Source organism: Scyliorhinus canicula, chromosome 6 (assembly GCF_902713615.1).
Source record: "Scyliorhinus canicula chromosome 6, sScyCan1.1, whole genome shotgun sequence".
In the NCBI taxonomy this organism is placed as follows: Eukaryota; Metazoa; Chordata; class Chondrichthyes; order Carcharhiniformes; family Scyliorhinidae; genus Scyliorhinus; species Scyliorhinus canicula.
In genome coordinates, this window is record NC_052151.1 from 51,261,828 (window position 1) to 51,286,375 (window position 24,548).

Sequence of the window (24,548 nt, forward strand, 5' to 3'; positions counted from 1 at the left end):
TTCTGGGGCCGTTGCTGTTTGTCATTTTTATAAATGACCTAGAGGAGGGCGCAGAAGGATGGGTGAGTAAATTTGCAGACGACACTAAAGTCGGTGGAGTTGTAGACAGTGCGGAAGGATGTTGCAGGTTATAGAGGGACATAGATAAGCTGCAGAGCTGGGCTGAGAGGTGGCAAATGGAGTTTAATGAGGAGAAGTGTGAGGTGATTCACTTTGGAAAGAATAACAGAAATGCGGAATATTTGGCTAATGGTAAAATTCTTGGTAGTGTGGATGAGCAGAGGGATCTCGGTGTCCATGTACATAGATCCCTGAAAGTTGCCACCCAGGTTGATAGGGTTGTGAAGAAGGCCTATGGTGTGTTGGCCTTTATTGGTAGAGGGATTGAGTTCCGGAGCCATGAGGTCATGTTGCAGTTGTACAAAACTCTAGTACGGCCGCATTTGGAGTATTGCGTACAGTTCTGGTCGCCTCATTATAGGAAGGACGTGGAAGCTTTGGAACGGGTGCAGAGGAGATTGACCAGGATGTTGCCTGGTATGGAGGGAAAATCTTATGAGGAAAGGCTGATGGACTTGAGGTTGTTTTCATTAGAGAGAAGAAGGTTAAGAGGTGACTTAATAGAGGCATACAAAATGATCAGAGGGTTAGATAGGGTGGACAGCGAGAGCCTTCTCCCGCGGATGGAGGTGGCTAGCACGAGGGGACATAGCCTTAAATTGAGGGGTAATAGATATAGGACAGAGGTCAGAGGTGGGTTTTTTACGCAAAGAGTGGTGAGGCCGTGGAATGCCCTACCTGCAACAGTAGTGAACACGCCAACATTGAGGGCATTTAAAAATTTATTGGATAAGCATATGGATGAAAAGGGCATAGTGTAGGTTAGATGGCCTTTAGATTTTTTCCATGTCGGTGCAACATCGAGGGCCGAAGGGCCTGTACTGCGCTGTATCGTTCTATGTTCTAATCTACTCAACCTTTCTTCATAGCTAGCACCTTCCATACCAGGCAACATCCTGGTGAACCTCCACTGCACCCTCTCTAAAGCATCCACATCGTTCTGGTGATGTGGCGACCAGAACTGCACGCAGTATTCCAAATGTGGCCTAACCAAAGTCCTATACAACTGTAACAGGACCTGCCGACTCTTGTACTCAATACCCCGTCCGATGAAGGCAAGCATGCTGTATGCCTTCTTGACCACTCTATCAACCTGCGTTGCCACCTTCAGGGTGCAATGGCCTGAACTCCCAGATCTCTCTGTACATCAATTTTCCCCAGGACCCTTCCATTGACCATATAGTCCGCTCTTGAATTTGATCTTCCAAACTGCATCACCTTCCCTGACTTTTACACCAAGGGTTACGACTCTCTGGGCTCGTGAGCGCTCAATTCCAGCCCCACGTGACTCGGAGGCACAACATAAGTGGACTAACCAATAATTCTTAGAACAGTACCCTAAGTCGCCTCACAGCGCCGAGGTCCCAGGTTCGATCCGGGCTCTGGGTCACTGTCCATGTCGAGTTTGCACATTCTTCCCATGTTTGCGTGGGTTTCACCCCCAAACCCCAAGATGTGCAGGTGAGGTCAGTTGGCCATGCTAAATTGCTCCTTAATTGGAAAAAATGAATTGGGTGCTCTAAATTTACTTTTTAAAAAAGAACAATACCCGAAGTCTTTGGCCCTTGGATGCCCAATAATTACAGTCACCAGGTTTGTAAATGTAAACACAATTACTTTTTATTAATAACAAGAACTGTAATTGAATATGCAGCAAATACAACTAGTTAACTGTTATCTAATTCCTACTTCCTAAACACACACACAAGACAGATAAACACAGCAATAAAAAATTATTTGAAACAAAAGGGGAAAGGAGTCTTTGTTTCAGATGGTTATTTCCAGCATCTTACTCCTCTCCAAACTCTACTTTCAAGTCTTTACTGTAGATTCATACAAGCCTCTGTAGTTTCAGAAATACAGCACACATTACCTTTCTGGTCTTTGTTTGCAGCCTATAGTAGCTTTCCTATAGATTCATCATTCTAGGTTCTCGACAGTTCCAGAAATACAACACTCACAGCCTCTCGGGAGAAAACACTGAGGAGAGAGAGTAGTTTCTTGATCCTGTGCTTCCAGGAGTCAAACTGAGCTCACTGGGACTCTGAAAATCATTCCACTGGGATAGGATTCCATTGCCAATCGCCTGTTACTGGGCAGAGTGGGGCCTTTTGGCCAATTCATTAGCCACCAGCCAATCAAATCACATCGAGTCCCACCCCATCTCTTTCTCTGGTGCAGAAAAGCCTGATGCTCCTGTTCAAACAAGCGGGGACTAGCAAAAAGTGTTCTCTCCTGTAACTTCTGAATTCCTTCTGAATTCCTCATTCTCTCTGCTGCTTGACTTAAAAATACATGTCCATCAATCATCCATGGATCACAAATCATAATCGCAAAATAAAAAGACTGGGGAAATAAGGGAATAAAGAGGAAGAGCCTTCACAACCTTCTTAAAATTCATCCCAATTGGTCAAACCCACTCTGCACCATTGCAAAGACAAAATACTGGAAATCAAAACTAAATAGATAACATTTTGAGAATACTAAAGAAACCAGGCAGCATCTTTGGAGGAAGAAATCAGAGTTATCGGGGCTGTGTTTTAGGGTTGAGACCCTGACATTGGGTCTACGTCCCAACCCCTTCTCATGTTAGAAATAGTCAACCAGCATAATTTTCAAAAGAATGGTCAATTAAGGGCTCACGCTCATGCTTACCAATTAAGGCTTATTAGCCCTCAAGCACTTTGGATGTGAACAAACGTTCAATAAAGGCCGAGAGCCAAAACTGTTATTTATTTAAATATCTGAATTTCAACAATAAATTTTTTTAAATACTGTGAAATAAAAATGTTCCACAAGCTTGTGTTCCTTGTTTAGTTTGACATTGATATATTCAACAGTAAAATCTTGTAAGAAAACTTAATAAGATTGCAATGTCAGTCTCTAGCCCTTAAGGAATTGCTGAATTGCTGCCTGTCAATGTAATTAAGGGAGGGAGACGACACCTCAAGTTTGAGCCGCCCTTTCAGCAATTTCACAGACTTTACAACAAAATGGCCATATCTGATGGACCACCATTTTGGGGGTGGGGGGGCACAGAGAAGGGCTCCATCTTATCCTGGAAGCTGGCCTGCTGCTGGGAGGCAAACTCCAGCCATCTGCTGAGCTTCGCATGCAACTGGGACCCACAGGAAAGTTCCTGTTAACTTCTGATCATTGGCCTTAAGAGAGGCCTTGTAATTATTTTAGCAAGCTGTTCGCCACTTGCGGGTGGGTTGCCATTGTTATGATCCCTTTGGGAGCCAAGGACTGTGCTCCATACAATTCCCCCCCCCCCTTCCACAGCTGAGTATGAACTCCTCCGGTAATTTGGGGCAGGGTTTCTCCTCAACAAGGGGGATCTACTCAGTATAAAATCCCTGACCATGCATTCCTCTGGTCTCTCCCGTCGGGTTCTACTGCCATCACTCTGCCTGACCCCCCCCCCCCCCCTAAAAGTGGCCTGGAAGGTGGGAAGCTCCCGGCTGGCCTCCTGGGAGTTCCCCCACCCCCTACCGAGCACTGGGGCAACAACCGCAGTGCCCCTGGTCTCATTGCCCAGGAGCAAAGATGGCTACTACTCCCCTCCTCGGGTCCCTGCAGCCCTTCGACAACTTCACATTTTTAAAAAGAAGTACTAACCAGCAGCCATGTGACCACTTGCTGGGGAGGGTGTTAGATCACCGGGGGGGGTGGTTAGATAGGGGTCGCTCCCATTAATTGTATTGAGATTGAGCTTAAGTGGTGATTATTGGTTTCCCGCCACACTCAGGCGAGATCCTGATTTTGCCAATGGGAGCGGGCCGGTTAGATCGCAAACAATTCGGCACCCGGCACGGTTTTTGATTTTGGCCTCTCCCACAATTTAACAGCCTCGCATGCTTTCACTTAAGGGCAACACAGCCATTAAATCACACCCCCAGTTACAACAGATTATAAATTCTGCGATATTTTATTGATGAATAAAACTATGTTCTTAACAAATGTGTATTTAGCGTGCATTTTGTCCGAATGTATACTACAATCTTTGCCATTGCGACCTTAAACTTCATTTAAAAAAAAGGATTGTATCCAATTTTACTCTTTTTCGGCTGTCTGTTTATTCATATGACTTGTTCCCACTACCCCCTCTCTCCACTGACCTCTTGCTGCTCTTTGCATAGTGGCCCAGCTCATTCAAACTTCTGACCCCGGTCATCAGTAAAGTTATCAGCGATTTGTACTTTATACCTCAAACTGCATAGTGAATGTGCAACTTGAAACTCCCAAAGGAATTACTATAGGCACTGAACTGTTAGACTCTGACCCCTGCCCCATCTTTCTCGCTGGCTTTCCGCATTGATCTAAAGTATAAGAAAAATGATCACACCTAATGCAGAGGTACAAGTGTTAGCATTTTTGCTGGTTGCTTTTGCCTCAAGTTTCTCAAGAGCTTGTTGTTGACGTGTCGAATCTGTCAAACTTCAGTTGCTGTTCTTATGTCGTATTCCACTAATAGTATGAAGAGCACTGTTCAGAATAGGAAAAGCTTGAATAAGGCTTTAGCCGCTGCTTCCAATAGCTTTCAGTGGTTTTAGCATTGAATAACATGTATACATTTCAAGCATCTAAACACTTTTTTGCTGCCGCCAACTTAAGCTGACAATTTGACACACTGAGCAAATGTACTGCGTCAGCATACATTTTCATAACAGCATTGTGGGTGTACTTACAGTGGATGAAGACGGCAACTCACCACCACCTTCTCGAGGGCAATTTGGGATGGGCAGTAAATGCTGGTCCAGCCAGCGAAGCCCAAATCCTGTAAATTAATTTTTAAAAATCACCATCAGTTTCCAAAATCACTTAATAATTGAAACTTTAACAGTCAGAATCCTGGAACTCCCTTGCTCCACAGTACTGTGGGTATACCTACAACACATGGTCTGCAGCAGCTCAAGCAATTAAAGCACTGACACAAAACACAATTAAATTTTTGTTAGGTTATTCACTAATGGATCTACTATATTGCTGCAGATGAATCAAATAATAAGATAGGAGTTTGTGAAAAATGTGGTGAGAAGCAGTGAAGTCAGCAAATAGTGATGATGCATTTAAATTTAAAAAGCCCAGGCTAATTCACTCAAATTTTTCAGAAACCAAACAAGGTTATTTTGTCTACCTTACACTTTACGTGTGTAATGTATATATCTAAAATCATTTTTCAAAATTAAAATTCAAAAATCTAACCGGCAACTCTCACGACTCTTGTTAAATTATCAGTCTATTATCCAATATCCAGTACTGGAGAAGCAGAAATTTCCTCCAATTAAGTATTGGAATACTCAAGCCATTGGGCGCGATCTACCAGCCACGTTGCACCCCAATGAGAGTGCGATGTGGCAGGTGATCCCAGGTGAAACCTCCCACAGGATTCCCGACAGCCACAACGCCTCGCAGGAATGGGAGATTGTTCACAATGGGTGGGACCAATACACGTTTGCGTAAGTAAGTCTTTTTATCTACTAAAGGTCTGCTTTAGGCAGCACGGTAGCATGGTGGTTAGCATAAATGCTTCACAGCTCCAGGGTCCCAGGTTCGATTCCCGGCTGGGTCACTGTCTGTGCGGAGTCTGCACGTCCTCCCCGTGTGTGCGTGGGTTTCCTCCGGGTGCTTCGGTTTCCTCCCACAGTCCAAAGATGTGCAGGTTAGGTGGATTGGCCATGCTAAATTGCCCGTAGTGTCCTAAAAAGTAAGGTAATGGGGGGGGTTGTTGGGTTACGGGTACAGGGTGGATACGTGGGTTTGAGTAGGGCGATCATTGCTCGGCACAACATTGAGGGCCGAAGGGCCTGTTCTGTGCTGTACTGTTCTATGTTCTACCCAGTATCTACCGGCCTCACCAGGGAGGCCACAGCTGCACACCATTCAGTACTGGTTCTCACAAACGTGGACCAGGTGGAACAGTACCCAGGAAGGGGGGGGGGGGGCTCTCCCAGGTCATCGGAGGCCCCTGAGTGACCAGGAATATTGCAGGGTGGCACCCTGGCCCTCCTGCTGGAACGCGGGCACCTTGGCACTGCCAGGCTGGCACTGCCAAGGTGCCCAGGTTGCACTGCCATGTTGGCAGGAGCACTGTGTAAGGTGCAAGGTTGCCTGCCGCCAGGCTGGTACTGTGGGGGGGCCTGAATAGGGGGGACATCGTCGAGTGGTCATGCTTGAACGAGAGCACATCGAGGCCAGGGAATTGCACCCTAAGTGTGGGCTAAAACAGTGAGAAACTCCCCAGGGCCCAAAGAAATGACTTAAGTTTCATTAGATAGTTGAGGGGAAGTCACCTGCAGAGCCGATGAGAAACTCCAAGGAAATCCCGACACAAATGACACTTAAAAACCTTTCAGTTGTCCCCCCTATTCAGTTAAATCCCGCCCATGGTCTTTGATCCCCACTACAAACTACCAACTCCGGCCCTCTCCGTGGCAACAGTCTGAGACAAAACCAGATTGTTCCACCTCAATAACATCACCCAACTTCGTCCTTGCCTCAGCTCATCTGCTGCTGAAACACTCATTTGTGCCTTTGTTACTTCTAGATTTGACTATTCCACCATACTTCTGGCTGGTCTCCCACATTCTGCACTCTGAAAATTTGAAGCTGCTTGTGTCCCATCTCGCACCTGATTCCTTTGACTATCCCCCCTGTGCTCGCTGATCTACATTTGCTCGCGGTCAAGTAATGTCTTGATTTTAAAATTCTCCGGCTTGTTTTCCAATCCCTCCATGGCCTTTTCACTTCCTAAAACCTACATCTGGCCAAACGTTTGGTCATCTATCCAAATATCTGCTCCTGTTCTGTAATTTGCCTCTGAAGCGCCATGAGATTTTTTATTACGTTGAAAGTGCTCTAAGTTGTGCTGAAATTTCTCACTAGTCTGGAATTTTTAGCTAAGTTGCGCTAACCTGACCTGCCTCATTGAGATCACTGTTGGTGTGCGCTCTCCATGGAAAAATGGTCTAAATGAATCTTAAAGCCAGTTGGAGGTTATGGTTGGAAATTTCCCTAAATTCTTGTGGTTGGGTTATTTCAAGGTCAGAAAATCCATAAGCTTGTGGCTCTTGTTATCGTTCTTTTTTCATACATATGTTTTTTTCTATCTTCTTTCATGGGGTGTGAGTATTGCTCGTTGCCCTTGAGAAGCTGGTTCTTCACTGTCTATTGAACCACTGCAGTCCATGTGGTGTGGGTTCACCCACATTGCTAATAGAGAGGGAATTCCAGGATATTGAAAGAATAACAGTGAAGGACCACTGAAGTTCCAAGTCAGGATAGTGTCTGGAATTGGTAGCGGGGGGACTGGTTGCTGCCCTTGATCTTCTAGGTGGTTAAGGTGGTGGGTTTGGAAAGTGCTGTCAAACAAGCTGTGACGAAGTGCTGCCGTGCACGTATGCACCACTGCCTTATGTGGTGGTGGAAGTCAATATTCAAGCTGGTGGATGGGATTTTGATCAAGTGGGCTACTTTGTTCTGGATAGTGTTGAACTTATTGAGTTGGAGCCGCACTTGCGTAGGTAAGTGGAGAGTATTCCGACAGCACTTTTATCTTGTGCCTTGTAGATAGTCAACAGGCTTTGGGGAGTCAGAATTTGCAGGATATGGCATCTGAAGTGTGACATTGCTTCCAAGTTTTTGTGTCTGAAAATCTTACATGCATGCTTCCCATCAAGTAACATGTTGTAATTGCTTGTTTGCATTTGCTCCAAACTGTAGGTGACTGTCTCCTGCAGTCCTGCCCATCTTGGCAATTTCTGCCTTTCAGGATATTTGATCATTTATTTTTCTTCACAGACAAGATTTGGAGATGGAGTTCTATTTCTGTTAATGTTGTTTAAACCAAAGTGAACTCTCACAGATTTAAATAAAACACCCATAATTTTCAAGCATTGACAGTGTATGTTGAAGTTAATATACTGGTTTGTGCAATGCCATAATTGACACTATGAGGATCAGTTATATCGTACCAGACACATTAGTCAGGATAGCACCATTCATCCTGAAAACAGCAGAGCAAGGACTCAGAGGAAGAAGAGTTAGCGGTTTTTTATTGTTAGGCCGACTGCTGAATCCCCAGCTAGCTTGGAAGGCAAAGAGAAAAGCAGAACATTGGTAGTTGTGTTTAAATAGGTGATAGCAAGGTGGAGAGTAGAGGTGGACTATCTGGACTGCTCTACAGAGAGCCAGCACGGACTTGATGGGCTGAATGGTCTCCTTCTCTGCCGTAACAATTCACGTAGTCTGGGACCTGACCTGAAAACTGCAAAGAAGAACTTTAATTCTGGCAGGTAGAGCTATTTCTCGTAAAAATAAAGGTCTGCCAAAAACAAATCAGGTAGCCTACAAAATGGAGAAGTCGTGCAGTTTGTTATTTTTTCCGACTTTTCAGGATGAGAAATAAGGTCGAGTTAAATTTGCTTTCACTGTCACCGTCTGTTCACTTACTGTGTGTGGACCGAAATAGCTAAACATCATTTCAACCTCCAGCCAACGTTCTTTTCCCAACTCTCCCCCCTCCCCTTGTCTTCCGCCCCGCTCCCTCATTTCTCCCTGATTCCCTGCAGCGATCAGCTCAGGCCATCCCACCCAACAGCAAGTCAGCCTCTCAAATGGACCGCTGTCCAGGAAATGGGGAAAAAATGCAAAATTAAGTCCTGCTGTTTATATTTTGGGAGGACCTTGCGCATTTCCGGGTCTCCCAGGCACTACGACTCCTTGCCCCCCCCCCTCCCCGCTTCCTCCTCACCTTCCTGTAAATATCAGTGCCATGCACTGGATTTTATGCTTCTACCCGCCAATTAAGTCCTAATTAAAGCCCTTATCGCTGACAGGATTGGCCATTTAATATTCCGGGGCAGCCGGAATTTCCCTCAGGCTCTCCCTGACATTCAACCGGGGGCGTTGGGAATTCAGCACCCATGAGATCCAGTTCAGAATTCGAAGGGCTTCTATTTTACACCCCTGGGTTACGTTGTCATATAATGAGATATTGGGTTGTACAGGCACGTTCCTGATTGAATGCTGCTTAGACTGCTTACAGGAATAGCCAATACTATTGTCGTCATCAGCATTCTTCCTGTTCCTTAGAGACAATTAAGGCAGTAACTAATCAACACCATTCAATTCTGCTTTGAATTTATCCTCCAGCTCACATAGTTGCAAGTTTATTTCAACAGCAGCTTGTTATTGTGATGCATAGGATGGCTCTTGTTTGACCACCAGCTCTTCTCCCTTGTGGCTTCCAGTTCCATGTCTGCTTACATAGGAACATCAGAGTTAGGAGCAGAAGTAGATAATTCAGCCCCTCAAGCCTGTACTACCATTCAATCAGATCATGATCTCTTCCTGGTCTCAAATCCACCTCCCAACCTATTCCCCATATAATTTTAACCTGTTTTTTTTATCAGAAATATGTCCATCTCCTTCTTGAAACTACTTAATGACTCTGAATCCACCGCGCTATGGGTCGGCGAGTTCCACAAATTCACCACCCTCTGCAAGTTTTGCTTAGCAATGCTTATGCCAGGAATTTTGCAAATGTCACTGGTGTGGATCCAAATTCCCTTCCGAACTGTAATACAGTGGTGACACATGCACTGTCTGAAATACACATTCATTTATTACTGTACCTGAGAGAACATTGAATGTAAATTCAGAACTTGTAGCAAAGGTATCAAATTGAGAATCCCACTTGCTGGTACCAGTCCCCTCCATTCTACTCTTCCCACCACCATCTTTCCCTTTCCAACTAAATTCCCCTCACAGACTGCATAACTCCCCTAAGCCTCAAGGCCCAAGGGCATTTTCCTCGGGTCCCTAGTCCCACAACACCATATGGATATTCTGTAGCACTTCCAGTGCTTTTAGAATCAATACTGTACATACCAGGAACTAAATTTTTAATGATGGGTGGAGAGAACCTTGGGATTCAAGGTCATATGTGATCAGAACATAGTGGTGGGAGGGAATTTTCAAAATGCTTTTCCCATCAAGGAAATTAGGAGCATTTTAGAGGTCCATTCAATAGTGTCAGTGACTCTATTTTAAATAAACACAATGGGGAAATTACTTTTTTACTGTTGCTTAATTTTAATTGGCAGAACACTGGGCAGTGCCAGACCCCAATATTTCAACATCCATTCCAGACTTCCCATTGTCTTTCCATGCACTCCCCTTTTGCAGAGACAGGAGAACAATCTTGTAAGACCAGCTCTTTAAGTGTTCTTGGGTAAGCGTCAAAGTGCTATAGTCCTGTGCAGTTGTAATGTGGACATTCTGTTGCTGCCTTTGGGGGGGTAAAACTAAAATAAATGTCAAGAAATGGAATGGCTGTTGGTCCCATCAATGCTTGTCCTTCCATTTTTTGAACACTCCCAGCTCACAATCAGCTGCATTTTGAATACCCTTAAAGTCGATGCTGCTTGTCAGATTTTCCAAACGTTTATCAACCTTTGTATGAAGAAAGCCCTCCTAATATCGAGTCAAAATGTATTTGTAGCCTTATGCCCTCTGGTCCTAGTATCTTTGCTGGTTTTAAAGTAAAATTCAGGATTTACCTTATCTTACCAGGGCCCCCTTTAACAATCTTTTCCACCAACTGTAGAGATTGAACTTTTTAAGTTTTAGAAGTACAAAATGACTAGCACTATAATGTACACGCTGGAATGTGAGGAAATAATGTAGTCCTGTTTTGTCACCTTTGTATGTTACAGATTAATCAGGTTGCCCTAAAGTCTGGTGTATATTAACTACAACCTCATTGCTCATCTCTTACCAGGCAAACTGTTTAAATATTAAGTGCTATTCACTTTCAATAGGCAGTTTATGAAGTGGTAAGGCACTCAGTTTACACTCCTGCAGCATTTGGATAGCTAGTTCAACGTCTCCAACGAGTAGTTTTAATCATTAAAGAGTTGCTCCAGACAGAGTGACAGAACCTAGGTTCAGTCTTTTATTTTAGTACTGTCTAAGAAAGGTTCTCCCCTATTTCCCCCATGGAGATATGGGGACTGAGAAGGAATGCTTTCCTTAACTTGTGCACTTTAAATGTATTATTTGAGTAGTGAAGTCAACATCTATGAGTGAAAAGTATGCCAGATTCTGTTAATTTCAATGCCAGAAATGTAGAGGTGCATGTTTTCCATCATTGAGATCCTTTATGATTCTTTCCAAAAGGCGCTGGCTCCTTTATTTTTTCTGAGAGGAAATATCACAACATTAAATAATCACCCGGGCAGAGTATACAGTGGAAATTAAAATGGTGAATCATTGGCTGTAACAGAGGCTGCCTGATTTTCCTTCCATTTAAGTTAGAGGGCATAATTCAGACAGCTTACTGTATAGGTGTGCAAGCCTACCCAGCAAGATTATTTAATGGCCAGGTAGTAAAGTAAAAACTCTGTTTGATAATGATTATGAAAGAGAAGTTTATGTTGACGCTGCTCTTATCAATTATTTTGTCTCCAAAAAATGTAAGCTTTCTAGTTTGAAGGCTTGTTTGTTTTAGCGTTATTAAAGCTACAGGTAAAATAATTGTTACACCTTTAAGTATCAACCTTAACTTCGAGAAAACCCCAAGACACTTCATAGAAGCACAATCAGACAAAAATCAAAAATGGAGGTATAGGGCAAGGATATTGAAAACTTTGATTAAAGAGGTGGGTTTGACTGAGTGTGTCAAATGAGGAGAAGAAGAAAAAAGAATAGCAGTGTAAAACGGAAATCCCAGAGCTTGGGACCTCATCAGCTGAGAAAGCTTGTCTATCAATGATGTGCCAAAAATACAAATAGCAGCAATTTTAATATGAGAATGATAATAATAATTGCTTACTGTCACAAGTAGGCTTCAATGAAGTTACCGTGAAAAGTCCCTAGTCGCCACATTCCGGCGCCTGTTCGGGGAGGCCGGTACGGGAATGATTCTTCCTATGTTTCTGAAGAAGATGGTTTTAAACCTTATATCACAATGTAATTCAAATCTAACATTCTGCACCGACATGTTTTACAATAAAAGGTGATAGAATCAGAGACAGTTCATTTAGTTTATTCAGTAATGCTGATCCACATTTGGAGCATTTCTACCCACCTCTTATCTTTGTGTTCAGCTGAACTGCATCTTTCCACGCTGTTAAATCAAGCACTAGTATGCTTATTTTTGAAAATAGCACTACTAAATGGACATTAACTGTGCAATGTGATGTTTCCTAATTAAAATTTTAATACACTGATTGTATTGTTTTTGTGTGGCTCAAAATTAACCAAAATTCAGTATAAACCACTATATTTAGTTTCTGAACCATGCAGAAATGCTCACTCATCCTGTCTACTGTAGCCAGTTTTGAATGTATTGTAGCTGAAATATTGAATAAGCTGCTGAATGTTCCAAACTGAGCATCTTATGGGATAACATGCATCGATACATATTCTGTTAATACACCTGCCCTGCTGCATACCTGGAATATATACACATTCAACTTAAATTGCTGAATGTTTCGGCTGAGACTAAAACTGACCCTAATTACTTTTCTTTTGTTTTATTGACTCACAACGTGAGCAGCATCAATATGGATATAGTTGTCCCAACACAATATAGAATTATTTGTGTTTGCAGCAGCACAAGTATGCATTATGAACCATACACTTGCTTATATAATTCATTCACCTTACTGGAGTTTTGACTGTCCATTTTGCAAAGACAGCAATAGAAATATTATGAATGCTTAAAATGTTAATATACCCAGTGTTATCTATTATTTTATTCATATTAATAACTACTCTTTAAAAAAAATATATTTGAATCTGCAGTCATGAGTTCGAAATCATAAAATGTGACAGGAGTCCTGTTCTGTCCCCAACTAATCTAAAAATGACGTGCTGCGCAGCTCTAAGGGTGCTTTGGTATAAGCCATTTTCTGCACAGATTGAGACTTTAATTCAAGAAGGTAGAGAAGAAAATGGAAGCCGCTGCGGGAACAGGAGGCCTTCTCGTGTCAGCATGAAGCATAGTTTCCTTATTCACTCTATTCTGTTGCAGAATTCAAGAACAGTAGCTGGGTTACAGCCAGTGTTCATCATAGGATTGTCAATCACTGTCCCTTAACATTTGTGAGAGTAGATGTCTTTATTCAAAGACAGCTGGGCAAACCAGAGATACAGACTAGTGGTAAGCAATTTGCTTGGACTGCACAAAACAAACAAGGGCAGGACATAGAAGCCAACCTTTCACAGAGGAATATAATGGGTTATGACGACCTTTTGCTACCCCATTCAATTCCATTCTCTGTTACACAAAAGGCTTCAGTCCCTGTTGTCAATTTACTTTAATTAGTGGCGTGATGCAGATAAGAAAATGAACCTCACTTATGTTCCAGCTATAACTATGGACTAGAACTTAAGTATTAGTTCTTAAAATGACTAGGAAGTAAATAAAGTCTACCATTTGTGAAAAGGTAAAATGAATACATCCCGACCAATAGCACAACCAAGATTTGGCGTTCTCTCAAGACTGATGAGACTTGAAAGAGTCAGGAGTTCCTTAGTAAATAAAGTCCAGTGCACTCTGAAGAGTCTTAAAAGAAACAGGTCCCAATGAAAGAGATCAGTATATAAATAAACCTCCAAAGGGTTCAAAGTAAATATGACACTACATTCCAAGACTAGAATGCATGGGTAGAATGTCTAAACATTCCAAACGCTGCAGAAGACTGCACAGATCAAGCAATTGTTAACAGATAAATATTCTGAATTAAAGTTTCATTTTAATTTTCTCCAATTTTAAGCAGAACTTTCAAAGAAATTAATAAAATAGTCTTTAAACGTACATTATTTTAACTCACTCAAGTGCCCATTGTACTTGCATGAATGTTGACATTCCAAACTAGCTCAAACCTAACATGCGCAATATTGTGTGCCTTCCCCCATCTCACTGTACCACAATCAAATCTGTTATACATGCTTTTGTCAATTGTAGACTCTGTTTCATCATTATCTTTGTCCATTCATCATGTTCTGCGCTCGCAGCACCAATTTATAATCATCGAATCCATGAAGTGCAAAAGGAGGCCATTCAACCCATTGAGTCTGCACCGATCCTGCGATAGACCACCTTAACTAAGGCCAAGCCCCGTAACTCTACCTAGCCTTTTGGGCACTTTGGGGCAATTTATCATGGCCAATCCAACTAACCTGTGGGAGGAAACCGGAGTCCCTGGAGGAATGTGCAAACTCCACACAGACAGTTGGCCGAGATTGAAATCGAACCCGGGGCCCTGCCGCAGTAAGACAGCAATGCCAACCACCGTGCCGCCCCAATAGCTGCCTGAATCATTTTGCACAGAAAGATGGCGCCGGAGCATGGCGACTCTCTGCGAGCTCTCCCAAACAGATTCGCTTTTTACATCTCTTATAATCATACTAATCTTTTTTAAATTTAAGTCTAACACTTAACATTATCACTAACCTTTCTCTTTTATCTTCCCTTGCTTTTTATTTTCTTTTCATGTACTAAATGATCTGTTTGAGCTGCTCGCAGAAAAGTACTTTTCACTCTACCTCAGTGCACGTGACAATAAACAAATCCAATCCAGCAGCCAAGATCAACGGGGATGTGTTCCTCGGCGCCCTCTAAAATCTACCCTTTGTGTCCATTTCTTTTTTGCTTGTCTCCTCTCAGAAGCAAATTTTGGGATTTTTCAGTGGTGGAAGTTGCATTTCATTGTTGATATCAATTCCCACATCCAGGCACATTCCAGCATAGTATCACAGAATGGTTACAGCACAGGAGGAGGCCTTTTGGACCGTCAAGTCCATGTTGGCTTTCTATTTGCCATAGACGTGCAATTGTTTTTTGTTTCCATTCATGTGCTCATCCAATTAGTTTTGAAAGTCAGCACCCTCAAGCAATGTGGCCCGATCCCCGTTACTTGCTGTGTAAAAACAATTTTCTTCATATCACTTTTGATTCTTTTGCCAGCCACCTTAAATCTAGACCCTCGGCTTCTCAACTCTTCGACCAATGAGAATAATTCCTTTCTCTTCTCTGACTATCTCTTCTCTCTCTCTCTCTCTCTCTTTTCTCTCTCTCTCTCTCTCTTTCTCTTTCTCTCTCTGTCCGCAGACACCTCTACCAAACCTCCTCTAAATTCTGCTCCGGGAGACCAAAACCAATCTTCTCTAATCTAGTCAAAGAACAGAAATCGTTCATCCCCAGAATCATTCTTGTAATGTTTTTCTGCGCACTCTCTCAACTTTTCACACCCTTTCTAAAGTGTGGTGCCATGAATTAGCCACACTGCTCCAGTTGAGGCCAAACCAGTATTTTATAAAGGTTCATCGCAATTTTCTCCAGATTGAATTCAATGCCTCTATTTATAAAGCCCAAGATCCTTTTTAACCAATTTCTCCATCAGCCCTGCTACCATCAACAATTTGTGCATATGTACCCAGAGATCTCTCTGTCCTTGTATCCACTGCAAATAACATTCGTTAGCAATCAGCAGTGGGAACCCTGACTCATTCTTTTCGCTTTACTCTTGAACCTAAGGTGCCTGAAGCCAGTTACAGAACCCTTAACTACTGGCTTGACAAAATTAAATAGCTCCACACAGACTAATAATTAATTCTGGAGACTTCTAATTTTTTTTTCCTCTTGGGCATTTAGTTTGCCCACTTGGTCATAGAGGAGTTCTACTTACGGAATTTAACAATAACCTTTTTAGCACCATGGGTGAGATTCAGCCACCGCAACGCGCCCAGGGTGGAGCCAGGTGCACAGGCCAATCACGAGTCACCCGACCCACTCCGTTACCCTTCGCTGGGAGTGATCCAGATAATGATCTTTAAACACCCGGAAGCTGCTTTCACCCGGTGCCTGGGAGTCCAAGGCCGTGCCTGCTGGACCTCGACTGGGTGTCGTTTAGCACTAGTTTCCATAAATGTAGACCAGGCCTGTTGCCACCTTGGGAAGGAGTTGGGGGGGGGGGGGGGGGGGGGGGGGGCTCCCGCAGGCCTTTAGAGACCCCTGGGGGATCAGAGCAGGGCAGTACTCTGGCACCCAAGCAGCTTGAGGATACCAGGGTGGTGGTGCCTGAGTGACAGGTTGTCACAGTCAGGGGTCAGGCCCGGGGGGGGGGGGGGGGGGGGGGCCTTGCCCATGAGAGGGGGGGGAGGGGGTGTTAAAGGCCAAAAAAAGGTTGGAGTGAAGAGTGGGTCCTGAACTAGCACCAGGACAATTTTGAACGGTGCCTATTAAAATTTTCAAGTTAGCACATTGCTCGTTTCAGTGTTTTGTTTGAAACATCCATGTTATTTTAATGGATGTTGAAAACAACTGGAACAGAAGGTAGACAATAACCATTTGCACATGTATTATCACCGGGATAAATAAGGTGTCCCACTGGCATTATTCATATTATGAAAGAGTCCCACAAGAAAAAGTCAGAATTTTGATCAACAAGTGTTAATGAAAGAAAACGCGTACATTTTAACAGCCTCCACAAGAGCATTGAGTTTTTTTTGCTTAATTATTTTAAGTGAATATTTAAATTAATTTAAAAATTATCAGTAAAACAAATACTGTGTCGATAAACAAAGAAGAATTTGGCTTGTGAAAGTATTTTCTAGCTGTTTTATTGCGGAACAGTAGTTCTTGTTGAGGAATATCTACTCAACGTGGATATGTTTATGAACAGTGATATCTACATTAAATTTCATAGTCTTTTTATTTTAGATAAATGTGAAGTACATCCGACTATGAAACCAGAACTATAATCTAGAATTTCTTCAATTAACCTGGTTTACTTTCATTGTTTGACCATGTGTGCCTTTTCTTATTTGCCCATTTGACCTCTACATTGTTGATATTTGTACCAGCTAAATCTTCCAAATCTAATCTCATATTTGTTTTCATGCTTCCCAGGATGCTACAGAATATGCAGACCTTCCAGTGCGCCACAATGAAGACCAGCTGAATAGTGACCTGGCTAAGCATCTTCCCATCGAAGTGAACCCACATTCATTCGACAGTGCGCACACTAAGGCCCACCTGCTGCTCCAAGCACATTTTTGCCGAGCTGCTTTGCCATGCCCCGATTATGCTACAGATACAAAATCTGTGCTGGATCAGGCCATTCGAATCTGTCAGGTATGAAAAGACTGAACATTGCTAAAGTATTCAAGATGACGTTCCTAACGAGAGAAAAAGAAATGCAAACTAAAGCTACTTCAGATTTTTTTAACAAGTAGCTAAGGTATTGTTTTGGCTCATGGAAGTTTGAAGGTAGTGTATTATTTTACACAATTGCATTTTTCTATACAATGCAAATATATTGGACCAATTTGTCCAGTTTGCCAGATATTTCTATGACTAATACATGTTTGTTTTGTCAGGAGAGCATAAAAAGAAGAAAAAAAAATTGGTTTACAGCTTGGTCCTTTTGCTTTAGGCTACATAGCAAAGAATTAAAGCAGCTGGATGTTAGGAATCATGAAGGCAAAGTTAGCCAGGCAAAATAGGTGACTGAACTGTTAGATTTTTTGGAGAACTCTCTAAGCAGGATGTTGTTCTTTTATTTTCCGGAAAGGATGCCATGCGTGTGTTCTTTCAATTAAAGTTGGATAAATGGAGCAAGGAACAATCAGCCGTTGATTGGATGTGAAAGTGTGCTGAAAGAATGCTGTCTTTATAGTTCTTTTAAGTTCAATAAATACAGTATATAAGGTGATTCTGATGCTTTACTGTGTTAAAGCCTTATTTTTTCCAAGGGGCAAATGTGACAACCTTTGATCCAGAAGTAGTACAGTAAGGAAAATGTATAATTTTGTTAACAGGTCTGTGGAATCTAATTTTTTTTTAATGTTTGAAAAGGACTCGGTTTGCATCAATTGCAAAGGGCTTAATTTTGTTTTGCATAATAAGAAATACTGGTCCATGTAAACTAGCAACACTTAACTTCTTCCTTCCTGTGGGGTCCGGTTTAGCTCAGTTGGCTAGAAAGCTGGTTTGTGAAGCAGAGCGAGTCCATCTGCGTGGGTTCATTTCCTGAGGGTATCCATGAAGGTCCACCTTCTCAACGTTGCCCCTCGCCTGATCCTCAAGTTAAATCACCAACAGTCAGCTCTCCCCCTCAAAAAGGAAAGCAGCCCATGGGACTATGATGACTTGACTTTACTTCTTTCCTGTTGCTAGTGTTTCCAGATTAAGAAAAGAACTCTGCAGCAGACAGGGACAATGGAGAGGTGCAGACACAAAAGAAAGCTACAAGCAGAGGAGCTGGAGAGTGAAGGCAGTCAGTGCACAGATGCAGACACAAAAAGAAAGCAGACGGAGGAAGAAAGAAGAATCCAGAGAATTCTTCTGAGGCGGAGAAGCAAATCACTCCCGGGAAGCGGGCGGTTTTTCAGTAATGGACATGTGAGCTGGAGAAAATAAAGGGTCTAAAACCTGGAAAACTGTCTGAATAGCTTGGAGACTGTAAAGAGCTGGGGGAACTGTGGTATTACTAGTTGATGGGTTGAAAAGGGAGAGGGAGGGAGGAAAAGAGAGAGAGGGAGGGAGAGAATTGGTTTGTAAATGTGTGCTTTGCTGATGAAAATCATACTGGCGAAACTCAAAAGGTGAAAGTCATTGTCAGATAACTTTCTTGACCTACCATGCATGAATAGAGAATAGCATATTTTGGAGCTTTATAGCTACATAAAGGGCAGCAGGATCAGAGAAACATAACATTACAGGGAAGTTTTAATGCTGGTCTCATTTCCAAGCCCTGGAGAGATTTCAGCACAAGAATCAAATTTAAATCTGAATATTTGAGGGACTGGGCCCTCAAATAGAGGTGGAGGTTATGAGCAGCAGGACATGCTGAATGCAGCAGAGTTTTGGGTGAGCAAAGTATAGGAGGGTAGATGTGAGAAGACTACAAAGGCATGGAAGATTTCTGTAGTTGGTAGACTGAGACAGATGGAACCGTAAATGTTGCAGACGTGGCAGTGTTCTTTGTGATTATAATGTGCATCCTACACGTAACTTGCTTTTATATGTGTTTTCCAACTCATGGAATTGTATATCTGGAGCCAAGACCAGCTACAACCCCCAGGTGACATGGCGTTAGAGGGCTTCATTGGAAAAGGGTGTATAGATGTAATTTAGTTACCATTTTGAAGTCAAAGATTGTTTTTACATTTCCACTGAAAATTTCTGAAATGAACATTTATAAAGAAACAACCGATTTGGCACTGTAATTACACACTCCTGCCAGTGGTGGCAATACAGCACTTCCATATGCAAGAAGATATAATTACAGCAGTACGTTGTAAATATGAACCATTATAATTTATCGTGGAAAATGTTGAGACAAAATAAATATATAGATAGGCTGGATGGAGGGTTGTAAAGGGAGAAAGGGCAGGAAAGAGGAAATGAGAAGGCAGGAGAGAAGGCAAAATGTGTGGAGGAGACAGGAGGGGAGGGAGAGAAGAAAGGGGAATGGACAGAGAAAGAGATGGTCTTCAACAGACTGCATCTCTGCCTGGGAAATTGTCAGCACAAGAGATTAAAATAATCTTTTCCAAACATGCAAAATGTTACATGGCACTTTTTCATATGCTAGAAACCTGAAATACAAACAGAAAATGCTGGAAATAGTTTTCTAAAATTCTTTCATGGGATGTGGATGTGACTGGCTTGACCAGAAATTGCTGGCTAGCCCAAACTGCCCTTGAGACGATGAGCCACATTCTTGAACTGCTGCAGTCCGGCTGGTACAGGAACACCCACAGTGCTGTTAGGAAGAGAGTTCTAGGATTTTAATCCATTGATCAAGGTGGTGTGTGGCTTGGCGGGAACTTGCAGGTGCTGTGTTTCTGTTCATCTGCTACCCTTGTCCTTCTAGATGGCAGAGATCAACGGTTTGGAAGACTCTGTCAAAGGAGGTTGATGAGTTTCTGCCATCTATATGTAGTGTTTTCAAATTGTTTTCCCAGGGACCCACTTTTGCCAACCGACAAGCTTGGGGATCCATGTCGGCCAAACCTCGTGACCCACGTGCACGGGCAGACCGTTGCAACACAAGCCACATTTGCTGACCTTTAACGCAAAAGGGGAGACTGCTTGGTCCTCACAGTCTCACTCCAACCACGTTATAACAATAATAATCTTTATTAGTATCACAATAAAGTGACATTAACACTACAATGTTGTTTGGGCGCATGGGACCCCGAGGGTGAAGAGGGTCTTCTTGGAGCGGGGTAGAGATGGGGGGGGGGCTGGCGTTACCCAATCTCTCGGGGTACTACTGGGCGGCCAATGTGTCGATGGTGCGCAAGTGGGTGATGGAGGGGGAGGGGGCAGCGTGGAAACGGATGGAGAGGGTGTCCTGTGGAGATACAAGCCTGGGGGCCCTGGTAACGGCACCATGGCCGCTCCCTCCTACGAGGTATGCCACGAGTCCGGTGGTGGCAGCTACCCTCAAGATTTGGGGGCAGTGGAGGCGACATAGGGGAGAAGTGGGGGCTCGATGGAGGCTTCGTTAAGGGGGAACCATAGGTTCGTCCCGGGGAACATTGATGGGGGATTTCAGGGTTGGCACAGAGCGGGCATCAGACAGCTGAGGGACCTGTTTATTGACGGGAGGTTTGCGAGCCTGGGGGAGCTGGAGGAGAAATTTGGGCTCCCCCCGGGAAACATGTTCAGGTATCTGCAGGTAAAGGCATTTGCTCGACGGCAGGTGGAGGGATTCCCTTCGCTTCCCGCGAGGGGGGTGAGTAACAGGGTGCTTTTGGGGGTCTGGGTCGGAGAGGGGAAGATATCTGATATCTACAAGATTATGCAGGAGGTGGAGGAGGCGTCAGTAGAGGAGCTGAAAACTAAGTGGGAGGGGGAACTGGGGGAACAGATCGAAGACGGGACATGGGCTGATGCCCTGGAGAGGATTAATTCTTCCTCCTCGTGTGCGCGACTTAGCCTCATCCAATTCAAGGTGCTGCACCGGGCCCACATGACTGGGACGAGGATGAGTAGGTTCTTTGGGGGTGAAGACAGGTGTGTCAGGTGCTCGGGGAGTCCAGCGAACCATGCCCATATGTTCTGGGCATGCCCGGCACTGGAGGAGTTCTGGAAGGGGGTGGCGAGGACGGTGTCAAGGGTGGTGGGATCCAGGGTCAAGCCAGGATGGGGACTTGCGATTTTTGGGGTTGGGGTGGAGCCGGGAGTGCAGGAGGCGAAGGAGGCTGGTGTTCTGGCCTTTGCGTCCCTAGTAGCCTGGCGAAGGATTTTGCTACAATGGAAGGATGCGAGGCCCCCAAGCGTGGAGACCTGGATCAATGACATGGTGGGTTTTATTAAGCTAGAGAAGGTCAAATTCGTCCTGAGAGGATCGGTACAAGGGTTCTTTAGGCGGTGGCAACCTTTCCTCGACTTTCTGGCTCAATGATAGGGTACTGGGACAGTAGCAGCAGCAACCCGGGGGGAGGGGGAGGGAAAAGGGGGGACGGGACGATGACTATGTTTGTTTATTTAATTTTAATTTATTTTTAAGTTCTCTTGTTGGGGTTGGGGGGTGGGGGGGATATGATACATGCGTTGATACGGTCTGGGGGGTGTTACAGTTGTTATGGGTTATTTTGTTGCATTTCATTGTTTGTTATATTTTATGTAAAAAAAAATCCAATAAAAAATTTTTTTTTTTTAAACACTACAATGAAGTTACTGTGAAAATCCCCTAATCGCCACTCTCCAGCCCCTGTTCGGTTCACTGAGGAACAATTTAGAAAGTCCAATTCACCTAACAAGCACGGCTCTCAGCACTTGTGGGAGGAAACCGAAGCACCCAGAGGAAACTTATGCAGACACGAGAATTGGCAGACTTCGCACAGACAGTGACCCAAGCTGAGAATCGAACTCAGGGCCCTGGGGCTGTGTAGCAACAGTGCTACCGTGCCACCTTCACAGGAGGAGAGTGAAATGCATACATCTGGTGCAGAGTTCAGCCAGTTCCTTTGTGCTGCCTTCATCTTTGAGAGAACGGAAATCCAATCTTTGTAGGTCGTTGTGAAGGGCAATCGCAATAAAATACTTGTTTTAATCAGCACTGGGAACTCCTGGGAGATGCTGCTCCAGAATGTTGACAGCCCCATGGACGTTTGGCGTGTTTGTAATGTGCTATCACAGGTCAGGTACAGCAGTGTAGACTTTTGTTTTGGAGTCAGCTGTAAGTTAATAATTGGCTGAGATTTCAACATCAAAAGGATTTTTTCACCTACCTTTCAAAACCTGAAACTTCTCTCATTTTCCAGTACCTCCCTGCATGTAACACATATGGGCTTTGCATCCTTATTTGCAGCAGCACAATTGACAAAACTATGCCTCAAGACGATTATCTTTATACTGCTGTGTTCCTGTGTTAAGTTTCTTATTTGTAGGTTGTTAACCAGAGGCCCTGGAGCTCTGTACAGAGCTAACATTAGCACTGTTCTGTCCTGCCGTGGATTCTCCCGACCAGCTCGCACCAGATTCAAATGTTAAATCCTGGCCAGTAGGTACACTGCCTATTTGTATCACTGGCCGTCTCTTTCTTGTAACAAAATGATCCAACTTCGCAGTTCACTTGCCTTGCTTGCTAGCATCTAAAGAATGGACGAAGCTGTCCTCTGATTTGTCACAAGAATAGGGCACTTGACATCAAGTGTACATGCATGCCGCGTGACATGTTCACTGCTGCTGCTTATGGTCAGAAGACGGCAGACAACCTCGTTTTCTTCTCATTTAAAAGCCGGTAACAGCCACCATTCTCAATTTAAATGCTGGTAGCAGCCGTTGGATACTTCTCCCGCGATTGGAACCACTGCAAGAATGCAGTGTCTGATCGCTCCGCAACCCTCATGACACCTCCTCGCAACCCTCATGACAGCTCCTCGCAACCCACACTTTGATCTAGATAGTCAGGCAGCATTGGTGGACAGAGAAACAAAGTTAACGTTTCAGGTAAGTGGGGCGCGATTCTCCGCTCCCCACGTCGGGTGGGAGAATCACGGGAGGGCCCCCGACTAATTTCACGACCCCCTGGCGCCCCCCGCGATTCTCCCACACACACACACACCCCCCCCCCCCCCCCCCCCCCCCCCCACCACCACCACCACCTTTGGAAGAATCGGCGCTCGCGTTTTTCCCGGCGACCGGCGATTCTCCGACCCGGATGGGCCGAGCGGCCTGCCGTTCACGACCGTTTCACGACGGCGGCAACCACACCTGGTCGCTGCCGTCGTGAAATCGCCGTGAGATGCTCGTTTTGGGGCTTGTAGGGGGCCTGGTGGCCGAGAGTTCCGGAGCGCAGCTCCTAGCCCCGCTGGGAGGGGAGAATAGGGGGCGAGGAGTGGCCTCCGAGGCCGTCATGAAACTCGGCCAAGTTCCCGATTTTTCCCGAGGGCGGAGAATTCCGCCTGTGACCTTTCATGCGAATGATATTTTGTCAGGCAACACGGTGGCGCAGTGGTTAGCACTGCTGCATCACAGTGCTGAGGACCTGGGTTTGATCCCGCCCCTGGGTTACTGTCTGTGTGGAGTTTGAACATTCTCCCCGTGTCTACGTGGGTCTCATTCCCACAACCCGAAACGATGTGCAGGATAGGTGAATTGGCCACGCTATCCTGCCCCTTAATTGGAAGAAAAATAATTGGGTACTCTAAATTAATTAAATAAAAGAATGATACTGTCATAATATACACACAAGTATATGATGGTGCACAGACAGACATTGATTGGCACACAGGATGACCGATGAACACCACAGAACACAGCAGCCAATCACCAGACAGAACATGGCCACTATAAAGCCAGAGGGCACTAGCTTTCACGCTCTCTTGGGATGCAGCCTCTGAGACAGTCAGAGCCAGTGAGTAACCACACGAACGTTCACCGTGTGGTAGTAAGATAGTCTGGTCAGGTTAGCCTCAGGTCTCCAGTCAACTCAGCATAGTGTCAACCCACAGTCTAAGTATGTTTAACAGTTGGTAGTTCAATAAAATAGAGTTGCATTTCTCCAAGTGTTGGAAGCCTGTCTCTCTCACTGCTATGGTAAACGTAGTCCTCGCAGACCCATCATACCCAACACATCATGGTACCAGTGCATGATGTTAGAGTTTGACGAACCTACCTTGAGATAGTCTGCCTTTGACCAGCGATCAGCCATCCAGTAATATGGACAGCGTCCGCCCTCCCCCGCCGCTCCGCGTCGCCGGCAACTTCGATGCCAACTGGAAGATTTTTAAGCAGAAGTTCCGGCTGTATCTCAAAGCCACCGATCTCGAAGCCGCATCGGATGCCAGAAAGATTGCTCTCTTCCTCTCTACAGCCGGGGACCACGCTATCCACATTTTTAACTCCCTCACCTTTGCTGAAGTTGAGGACAAGTCCAAGTTCAAAACAGTCC

General features: G+C 44.3%; 1 protein-coding gene across 3 annotated transcripts in view; it reads left to right on the forward strand.

Annotated features, from left to right (window-relative positions):
* The window catches only part of ascc3 (activating signal cointegrator 1 complex subunit 3), a 661,661-nt gene that overhangs the window by 569,473 nt on the left and 67,640 nt on the right, over positions 1–24,548 (forward strand). For all 3 annotated transcript variants that reach the window (XM_038799272.1, XM_038799274.1, XM_038799273.1), the window contains exon 37: positions 17,045–17,269. In XM_038799272.1, coding sequence (XP_038655200.1) covers positions 17,045–17,269 — 225 coding nt within the window. The remainder of the gene's footprint in view (positions 1–17,044; positions 17,270–24,548) is intronic.